At 35.5% G+C, this 11,667-nt stretch overlaps 1 protein-coding gene across 1 annotated transcript; it reads right to left on the bottom strand.

Moving 5' to 3' along the window:
- Positions 1-2,617: 2,617 nt before the first annotated feature.
- Positions 2,618-5,415, bottom strand: LOC136415292 (piggyBac transposable element-derived protein 3-like). Its single transcript, XM_066399810.1, has 3 exons — positions 5,073-5,415; positions 4,011-5,031; positions 2,618-2,753 (listed from the first exon to the last, which is right to left on the bottom strand). Exons 1-3 carry the CDS (start codon positions 5,413-5,415, stop codon positions 2,618-2,620), a joined length of 1,500 nt encoding a protein of 499 aa, XP_066255907.1.
- Between the last annotated feature and the right edge of the window lie 6,252 nt (positions 5,416-11,667).

Genomic DNA, 11,667 nt, shown 5'->3' with positions numbered 1-11,667 from the left:
ACCCCCCTGGAGGAGCACTCGAACCAGTTGAACTGCAAAAAGCTATGGCGACTTCCCAACCATCTAAAGCCCCGGACCCGGAGAAAGAGAGCAGCATAACGTCGCCGGTAGACAAGCTTTCCATACAGACCCCCCCGTTTTGGAAAACGAACCCAAAAACCTGGTTCAGGACCCTCGAGACAGTTTGCTCTGGCGCATATAACGGTAAATCTGACGAAGTATCATCATGTGGTCGCCACGATAGACTCAGAAATCTTGGATCAGGTCTAGGGCTTCAGGGACAACCCACCTTCCAACAGCAAGTATGAGGGAATCAAGCATAGACTCATCTCCCTATTTGCTGAGTCAGACAAGAAAAGACTCAGGAAGCTCCTATCGCAGGTGGAGTTGAGCGACATGAAACCATCTCATTTGTTGAATGAGATAAGGAGTCTAGGAAGAGCAGCAGTACCTCCAGACATCCTAAAGACCCTGTGGATGCAATACTTACCCACGTCCATACAGCCCATCCTGGCTGGAAGCAGCGAGCCTCTGGACAAGATATGAACCTCGGGGATAGAATCCATGAGATCGTTCAGCCCCAGGCCTATAGCATCCAAGCCTCCGTCAAGGAAGCACAAGCCCTCCAATTGATCGAAAGGATCAGCAGACTGGAGCAGTCAATGGAAGGACTGAATCCAGATCGTCATCGGCGGATCTTGGAGTGTGCTGGTACCATCAGAGGTTCAGGGACAAGGCTAGGCGATGCGCTAAACCTTACAGCTACCAGCAGGAAAACTAGCCCCCACGTCATCTTCGGTGATCAAAGACGTGGGGCCACCGGATTGCCATAGCAACCAGACACAACCACCCCCTACCATCGTAAGCTTAGTTAGTCGCAGAGTAGTGATCAGGGATGACGTAACAGGCATAGACTTTCTTATCGACTCTGGTTCCGACGTCTCACTAGTACCTAAAACAATCAGGGACCAAAATATTGAAAGCTGACGCGTTTTATATGAAGCCAACAACACACAGACACCTACTTTTGATACCAAGCGGTTGTCTGTAAGCCTGGGATTGCGAAGAAAATTCACATGGGATTTCATTATAACTAAAACCAATCACGCGGTTATAGGAGTCAATTTCCTACACCGTTTCAACATATTGGTCGATGTAGGTCACAGCAGAATCACTGACGGCACCACTAACCTGAATAGAGTTGGAACAACTAAACCCTGTAGCGTCCACTCAATCCGCAACATTCCTTCATCCTGCAAATACAACGACATCCTTAACCAATATCCAAAAATCACTACATTCTCTCCTACCCCGAGCAACATTAAACATAGCTCTACGCACGTAATTCAGACGAACGGCCCCCCCGTTGCAGCTAGGGCAAGATGTTTAGCCCCTGATAAGCTTAAAATAGCCAAACAGGAGTTCCAATACCTCTGCGATATGGGCATTTACCGTCCTTCCAAAAGCCCCTGGGCCAGCCCCTTGTACTTGGTCAGGAAGAAGAATCCGGGTAACTGGAGAGCTGTGGGCGATAACCGTCGTCTAAATGCAGCCACGGTGCCAGACAGGCACCCAGTTCTGAATCTCCACGATTTCTCTCATTTTTTAGATGGAAAGACCATTTTTACTACCTTAGATTTGGTTCGCGCCTATCATCAAATTCCTGTCTCAAAAAAGTCAATTCTCAAGACGGCCATCATAACCCCATTCGGCCTATTTGAATTTACCAGAATGCAATTTGGGCTGAAGAATGCAGTCCAGTCCTTTCAAAGATTCATGCACGAGGTACTTGCAAACCTAGACTTCTGTTTTCCGTACATCGATGACATTCTTATCACATCAATGGACGAGGCACAACACCAGGAACACCTCAAATCTGTCTTCGCTTGTCTGCAAGAATTTGGGCTATCTATCAACCTTGATAAATGCACATTCGGTGAGAAGCAGGCGAAATGGTCATTCTTGTAATTAAGATACCTATATTTCAATATGATGTTTTTGATTTAAAATTAATATACCCGATTTCCGATAATAAATCACGAATTATAATTAGTCCTAGTAAGTATTATTGTAATAAATTGTGGTGCAAACAGTGTAAGGAGATTAGTACTAAATAGGTATGTTCAGATTCGCATGTTGACGGCTGCTCTTTGAACGATTGTCCTTACGCTTCTGTATACAATAATTATCAGGTACGTACTTTGACACATAAAAAGGTCTTATTAATTTGTATTAAAACATCAAATGTAATTTACAAAAATTGCTTTAAATTCACCAAAGTACAGGTCGAAAGATATTCTATTGTTCAAAGTCAATGCGATGTCATTATTAATCAATATAAATATTCACTGACTATGCATAATGTAACGACAAAACTCCCTAAAATTCGATACGCACAAATAACAAATTTTCATTAAATATTTAAATCAAACATTTGGAGAATCTAGCTTCTATTTAGGATTACCTCTTAGACCCTGTAAATTCCGAAGACTTAATAAACATGTTTCCCAATAATACACACTACGTTTTAATAGCCATAAGTAGCATTATCATTGCAAGTGTGCTAAGTTTCCTACTTTATTAGTGGAAAAAATACAAGCATCTTAAGTTCATCCCTCTAACTAGACTCCAAAAAATGGTCAACGAGAACGCTGAAAAAACTGAGGGTGAAGGAGAAATAGCCCACAACCAAAGGAATCGCTGACCATATAGCGCTCAATATGCTTTTAATATCATATAAAAGCATACCTCTGCTTAGAATAAAAACATCATTATTAAGTTTTTAGTGTGGCTTTAAACTGTAGTTTTTAGTTTAATTCTATGTAACATTAACTACGTGTCAAAGCCGTGCTGTTCAACTTGCCCTAAGTTTGTGTCAAAGCTAGCTATTCGTCTTAGTTTAAGGGTTTTAAGGTTCTATTTTTTAATAAAAGTTGTTTTTTTTTAAAGGGGTCTCGAAGAGTGTTTCATTTAATTCTCGCAAATGAGACGTGTGAGCTGTAGGACAAATATTTTAAGTCATATCAAATAACTTAATTAATTCTCGATTTAATTGGACACCACCGTGTTTCATTGAAATTTCTGTTTTGTTTCAATTATGTTTATTGTTGGAGAGCACAAACATTTCTTTATCACAGTTAGGCATTCCGAAGATGCCAATTTTAAGACCGTAGGACGTGTTATTTGTACGTATTTTATCATTATTCGGTTGGCATAGTAACATTAATTTTATCGTGTGGTAAATCAAAATTTGTATTAAAAATGCACAATGTTTTTCCATGGCGATGTTCACGTATTGCAAATGGTCAACGTTTTGAACGATTATTGTGAGCTATCGTTTATTTATCGATAAAACAAAGTGCGATAAAAACCAAAAATGATTATAAATACTAAAACATATTGCCTTTTTTCTGCCCGAACGGCTCATTTATGGGCGTATGTTTATTAACCCATTAATGCCCAAATTAATTTTTTTTCGAAAACTAAAAAACAAATATTATTTTTGAATTTTATTGGTCGACATTTATCTAAAAAAAATATTTGTTAAAATTTTTTTGTTTTAGTTTTTTTGGAAATTGCTAATCTATAAATAGATCGCTGGGCATATGGAGCACAGACGCTAAATGGAGATAAAGAGTTTTGTTTATTTTTTCTTATGATATTTGACAAAACAACCTGTACAAAGGGTAATATTACATTTGTTGCAAAATGTTAAAGGACGACTTTTGCACGAAGGATATTGACACCTCCTTTCATTTTTTCGCTTCTCCAGAAAATGGCCGACTTCGTCGAGCCTAACATTATCTGGAACACAAGTTTTTGATGTCGAAGGCAAGCTCAATGGTCTGCCTTTCATAACACTTCGTCCATGGCCCAACTTTAAGTATGAAATCGCAATTTCTCGTCTAAAGTCTTTTAGCGTGATCGAATTTTTCCCATTTACTCTTCTATACAATAGAAAAGAATTTATCACTGCCATGTCAATAATTCGCGTGAATAAACACCAGTACCATTTTTTACCACGAATGGCAATAGAATACTTCTCTAATAGCCAATCGTGGTGATCGACCCCTCCCATGTACTGGTTATAGTTAAAAATAATTCGGGGTTGTTGAATTGGCATTCGAGATTTAGTTTTGCCATTCCACCGAGTTACGGTAGCCATGGGAGTTATGGTGTCAAAATTTGAGGCGATTGACACACATTTATTGTCATTCCACTTGACAACTAATATTTTGTTTTCGGTATCAAATCTGAAATCATATGATCCACGTGGCAGTCTTTCCAGTTCTTTCGTAGGCTGAACAGGACAGCGGGCAGTTCGATTTTCTCTAATGGTGCCTGTGGCCCTAAATTTCATTTCTTTTAGCCTTACAAATAAAGCATGACTGCTAAAAAAATTGTCAAAGTAAATGCAGTAGCATTTTGGATTTTTCACCACTGACAACATGGATAGGATTACTCGGGTTCCTAGAGGTGCATTGGACTGATTGTCTTCTTTTCCAGCGTACGGTGAAAAAGAGAAGCAGTACCCATCTTCACTGCATAATGCCCACAGTTTATATCCAAATCGAATTGGTTTAGTTCTAATAAACTGCTTCATAGAGTGCCGACCATAATACCTCACCATCATCTCATCAATTGACAGGTTTTCCTGGAAAACTCCAAACTTTTTAAAATTTGTTTGCATTTTTTCCATCAGGGGTCTTATTTTAAAATATTTGTCAGTTCTATTGTCCAGAGCTTTTGTATTATCAGCAAAGTGAATAAGGGACTTAATTTCCAAATAAGCATTCCTGCTCAACGCATTTTTGACAATGGATTGGCCCAAGTCATCTTCATCAGACCAATAGTCTCTTTCAGACGGCAACGTGTGGTAGCCGCTGAATATGAGAAAACCAATAAATATTTTTATATCCTCCTTTCGAATTGACCATTCTTGCTTGTTTTTTTGGGTAGTGGCATATCGGATTGTTTCATTCCAGATGAGATCATAGATACCATCGTCAAAAAAATTTCCAATGGTGATGCCTGATGCAATGCGCGTTTTAGATTATCTTCAATTCCACGACAATTATATTTGACTGGATCGGCATTATATTCAGAGTTTGCTTTGATCCAATTGGTGATGGGCTTCTGAAACTTTTCTCCTTTCATTTTCTTTTTAGGAACTAGAAGTGACAATGGTAAGTTATCCTCTTCATCGCTGTTGTTTTCCCTTTCATTGTGCTGTACTTCGACATAACCAGCAATGTCGGTAACGATAGGAATTCCAGTAGTTTCGTCATCTAATACTTCTTCATCCGTGAGTTCGTCGACGTCGGGTGGGAGTGCTAATATGTCACAATCTATTTCTTCCGAATAGAAGTAATCTACAGCGTCTTGCAATTTTTTAAACACCGGGTTTGTGGTCATTTTTACTTCTATGTAAATTTATGGTATCATTAGTAAATATTAGTAAAAATTTAAATTAAATAATTATGAATAATATGTTAAATAATTATATTATGATGAATATTTTAACTATTATCAAAATAATATTGGTTATTATGATATTTGTTATTACTTTGGCAAAAATTATTGACCAGCAGAAATTAGAGAAATATAGTCATGAAAGACCAGCGATCTATTTATAGATCATTGTGCAAAACCTTTCTCTAAACTACAAGATAGAAAAAAAATTGAAGAAATTTTTATATAATATGTATGATTTAACCTTTATAAACAATAATCTAAAATATAATCAACATACCTTATCAGGGTTCCAATATATACAATGATATAAGTTGATACGCAGTGTATAAAAAAAAACCTTAAAAAGAGCGCTGAAATTAACTGAATGCCTAGGGTCACAGAATCTAAATAAAAGAATAAATGAAGGGTTTATAGCTTATCCTAATATTACCCTACCATAAAAGAGAGTGTTTGCTTCCGAAGTTGACGATTCAGCATCATTTATCTGGTGATCTATAAATAGATCGCTGGGCGCTAATGGGTTAAAGACAAAAGTTTGTATTGATGTTCCCCATTACCCCTTAAAGTTTGTCGGTATATTTTTGGAACATCTAGTATAGGGTGAATCAAAAAAGTGGTGTCAAACTTGCGGAGTTTATAGGGGATATAACGGTAAAGAATTTTTGCACACAAATTCTTAGTCGGAAATGAGTCGTTTTGACCTTGGAGCAATTTTTCAAAAACATGTTGTTGATACTAAAAGACTTAAATGATTCACTATTTTTTTATTGAAGACAATTAATTTCATTAAAAATAAACACTTTTTTGTCCTTTGTTAAGTGTTTCCATCAACTGCATTTCCTTTACACCATAAAAGTGGATTAAACATCCGAATCTTTTGGTATCGATGAGGTAATAATGTTTTAGCTAAAAATTGATATAAGGCCAAAACGGCTCATTTCCGAATAGGGGTTTATATGCAAAAATTCTTTACTGCGCCGTCTCTTATAACCTCCTCAAGTTTGACACTATCTTTATGTACCTATGCAGGGTGTTTCCTAACTCTATGGCCAAACGTCAGGGAGCGATTGTACAAGCAAAAATATGAAGAAAAATTCCGATCAACTTGAGTTCGGAAATGCTTCTTAAGGGAGCTATCATTTTTGTGGTAGCTCCTTAAGAGTGGCGCACCGTTTTCAAAATAAAAATTATTTTATTAATCGGTACAATTAAAGTAATTAAAAAATAGTAATCTAGTTGGCATTTTTTATAAACGTCATAAATTTCTAAGAGGTACTTTTTAAGTAGAATTAATCTGGTTTTAAGAAAGCGACACTAATTTTTGTAAAAACCAGTGACATAGTTTTTTTCGCTAAACATAAAGACTTGCCTGCACGAACATCACTGATGTAAGTGCTTTAGAAAACAATTTTGTACATGTAAATGTGACCTTTAATGATACAGTTGCATGTACCAAAACTCATCTCAATATCTTAACGGGTTTTCGATAAATGTAAAATAAACCATTAAAGACGGAAAAGTTAAAACACTCCATATTATAAAAACGGAGCATTTCCGGACATGTTTATGTGAGCTTTTTTTCATGTTTGTGGGTGTACAATCTGTCCTTAAATTTTCCTCACAACATTCTGTAACACCCTATATAAACTATTCCCTACTAATAAAATATAAAAAATGTAAAGTCACTTCCGTTATCCTATCTTTCCTAATGTGTTTCTCATAAATTACACTCGATACATGTATTAATATAAGTAATATTAATATATACTGACCCTCCTCTTATTTCTTCTAAAATTTATATTCCTCCTTTATTTACACTTACCGTTGAAATCAACAATGATCCTTACTTAGTTAATAAGGAAAAATACATAAATTATATACTAGCACAATAATTTCTTCTGTTATGCGGCTAACTGATTTACCCCCCCCCCCTTCTTGTGTGTCGTAAATGACGACGTTGCATTCTTGTTTATCCTCCCCTGTATCTTTCCACTTCTGCGCATCCACCGTGTACTTCTAATCCATTCCCTTTTCTTACTTTACGTACATCCCGTGCCGCACATGACGTTCCTTGCATTTCTCTCTTCTGTAGAGCTTTGGATCTTATTTGCTATATATTTCTTTATAAGTCTTTTTCCAACTTTATACACCCACTTGCACTCTCTCCGTATCTTCTAGTAACATTAGTCGACTTCCTAAAAAGGAAATTATTTTAAAAGGTCCTTTACCCATCCTTTCGATTCCTATAAATACACAACTTCAAGAAAAAAATTCTTAATAGGAATAGCAACTGGCCGTAAAATTCTATTTTATACAATACGTATTTGCGAAAAAATTATTATTATTTTTTCACTGAGGGAATCAAAATAATTCTAAAAAATTAATCTATATTTATTTTCTTCTTGAAATAGTAAATATTCCTTATCGATGATCCTATTCTTTATGGTATAATACCCTAATTTAACATTAATATCATCTATTCCCTATAAGTATGTACGATTTCCAATATTCATTTGTGTAATGGCAGATACTGCACTGTGAACGTCCAAATGCCCATCGGACCAATATGGTACTTGTAAATGAAACAAACTACTATAATGAGTTACAAATTTTAAATAAAATAACCCTACACAGTAGTTTCGTGTTCCAAATAAGTACTCCATGTTCCCTTCCAAAATGAGACCTAATTTTTAAAGTCTTCTGCACTCTATTCTTACCACTCCTTTGATCCTTTCCATAATTTTTTGCTCTTTTTTTATAAATTGGTGAAATCTCTTTCTACTACCAGAAAATACCTGCCATTCCTAATCGAGTTCCACAATTAAACTCGCCCAATATACAGGGCGTCTGAAAAGTATAGGATCAAACGTCTAGGGATTTTTCAGTGCAACAATAGAAGACATTTAGTATAAAGTATAAGAACTCATGTCCAGATATGTCTCCCTAAAGTGCTACCCCCTTATGAAGCTTTAAGACTGTCAAGAACGACATTTTCAACAATTACTATGAGTATTATTTTGTACAAACAAATAAAAATAAAACCTACGAAAACTTGATAAAATACATTTTTTACACATAATGGTCTTAAAACCTCTTAAGGGTGTAGCGCTTTAAGGAGACATTTCTGGACGTGGGTTCTTATACTCAAATGTCTTCTGTTGTTGCACTGAACCATCCCTAAAAGTTTGATCCCACAGTTCTGAGATACCCTATATAAATTAGAAACAAATTCCTATTCCTCTTAAGACCACATGTAAATTTACCTTGTTGTAGAGAAATAATTTTATAATTGTTAGGTTATAAGGATAAAAGAAAACACACTAATTACTAATGATTTTCTATTTTCTGATATGCGCGGTCCGATAGATTTTAAAAGAGTGTCTTATTATATCAAGACGTAGAAAAAGAATGAATTTATCAAGCATCGCTCCAGACACCCATACATCGAACCTGTGTGTTTATATATATATAATCCTGGAGGGACTAGACCAAACATATCTATCGAAAAATAATTTATATGTCTGATGGAAGTGATACTTTCATAAATTTTGCCTTATGAAAGAAAGCATTATCCAACACTATCAAAGCCATAAATGCTAGATTTTACGTGCCCCCATAGAAAAAAATCGTTTGGAGAAAGATCTGGAGATCTGGCTGGCCACAAAATAGTCCTCTTTTGCCCTGTAATAAGTCATTGGGGGAACGTCTGAGACAAAAATTCCATGACTAAACGACTATTATGAGCAAGGGCATCCATCCTGTTGGAACTAGATCTCACAGAATCGATTCCCAGCGATTCTTTGAATTTCGGACACTATTTGTTGTTGAAGCAGGTCCAAGTACTTCGCGCCAGTTAAAGTTCCATCAATGAAAAATGGACTGATCATATTCTCACCCAATATGCCTCCCCAGACGTTCAATTTTTGAGGATACTGAGTGCGAACATCAAAAAACTTGTGCAAGTTCTCCCGAGACCAATATCGCACACGAGCAGAATTAGGTCGATTTAATAATGGAAAAGTCGATTCATCCGTGAAGACAATGTTCCTGAAAAAATTGTCATCACGATTCGACGAGAAAAATGAAACAATACAAGTTTTGAGGCATTTCTTTACTTCTTAAGAACCAAGGCCAGAATGCATCCTGATACACACGTTCTATCCACCCCCGAGCGCATCTCTTTTTTTTTAAGAGCATTGACAAGCCACATTCTAGGCTTTTTCCCACGATTACTTAACCCTTCATCAATTTTTCTCTCGCCTATGTTCAAGGTATTCATAAACAACCCTCTATCGTTTTCTCACGCTTGTCTTAGAAGGAATTTACGATTAACCCCCATGTCATTTTCACATGGTGTTACTTAATAGTCTTAACATAAACAAAGAATGCTCACATACTCAAATAATGGTCAAGTTAACCAACATAACGTGCACTATTGGTCCTCTGACAATCCGAGGTGGATTAGACAAATAGAGCTCCAGCGTCCGTAATTTGTAAATGTTTGGTGCGGAATCATACGAACATATTTGATCGGACCATTTTATATTGATAGCGTCTTAACCCTTTAATTAACAATACATAAAAAACACTAACAGAAATTATAAACTTTTCATGGTGTACTAATAACGCACCCATACGTATTTTTATGCTAAAAAAATTTTGTTCTAAGTAATCGTGGAGTCCCATATGGGTTATGTCTTTTAGGATACATTTTGTTTGGACTATTTTAGTTTTTGAGACTTTGATTTTAGAAGTTTTACAATGCTTCTTTAAATGCACTTTGCCAGTTAAAAGGTTAAATGGAAACAAATATCAAACCTTTTTGACCTAAACTTGCCTCTTTTACTTGAAGAATTAAAATTTGAGTTACGGCGAACCATGTGGTTTCGAAACGATGATTGTCCAGCTCATTTTTCAAGAAATGCTGGGCAAATCTTAGATTGCGATTATCCAGAACGTTGGATCGGACGCCTTGGAACCGTCAATTGGCCAGCTAGACCACCAGATTTCACTTCCCCAGATTTTTTTTTATGAGGATATTTAAAAAATAAAGTTTATAATCAAGTTCCAACAACGACAGAAAATATGAAAGAAAGAATTAGTCAAGCTTGTCGGGAAATTACTTGTGAAACTTTTCGTGCTACTCATGATTCATTTAAAAGGCGTATTCAAAAGTGTATTGAACTTGATGGAAATCATTTTGAACATTTACTTCACATAACGAAATTCCGTTTTATTTTATGTGCCATGATTTTTGACTATTTTTATAGAAAAACTGTTTCCTACAAATGAGTTTCATTTTCTTTTACACTAAATATATTTTCCGGAAAAAATTACATGGGTGTCATATAAAGAACATTTTCCGTTCTGCAAAAGTGCCCTCTTATATCAATCAAATTTTACTTGAAACATTTTTCCCTAAAATTGTTAGTTCACTAGAAAATCGCAAGTGTATGATAAATGGAACATCGAAAAATCTTTTTATTTTACGTTCGAGCTGAATTATTTACAATTATTTAGAAAGTAACTGTCCGTCCGAATATTTAGTTATTAAGGTAGTATACATTATACAGGGTTATTCAAAAATCGATCACGAAACTTAAGGAGGTGATTCTACATGATAAAATAATGGTAGAGCTTCATATACATTTTTTCGAAATGTTATTGATTTTCGAGTTACGGTCCGTCAAATTAAAATTTTTAAAAATTATTCGCTTATGCAAAATCCGATATGACTAATGTTTGGAGCATAGGCTAAGCCGATTATGCTCCATTATTTTAGTAATAATTCAATTCGATTGTGTACTGCTAGAGGACACTTTACTTACATTAAAAATTGTTTTTCTGTCATAATTTTTGAAGTTTGATAGTTACACTCGTTTTTAGCAAGTTTTCCAAAAGACTAATGCAAGTCCTTTAAAAAAGATACTCTTTATTTAACTTGTTAAATCTAACCGTTTAGACGTAAATTGTCTTTAAAAATTATGTCGCAAATTAATATTTTATACTTCCAAATTCCACTATTTCAAATTAAACAAAAAGAATTAACTAATTTAACAAAACATGATTAACCAAACTATAAAGATTCTCAAAATATCCCCAATTTTCTCTAATACATTTCCTAACACTCATTCCTCTATTATCCGTAAACGAAAATCCTCGACGTAAATGACTAGAGTAGCATACACCAAT

The sequence above is a fragment of the Euwallacea similis genome, chromosome 19 (genome assembly GCF_039881205.1).
Source record: "Euwallacea similis isolate ESF13 chromosome 19, ESF131.1, whole genome shotgun sequence".
Classification (NCBI taxonomy): domain Eukaryota; kingdom Metazoa; phylum Arthropoda; class Insecta; order Coleoptera; family Curculionidae; genus Euwallacea; species Euwallacea similis.
This window is presented reverse-complemented; position numbering and strand designations above follow the sequence as displayed.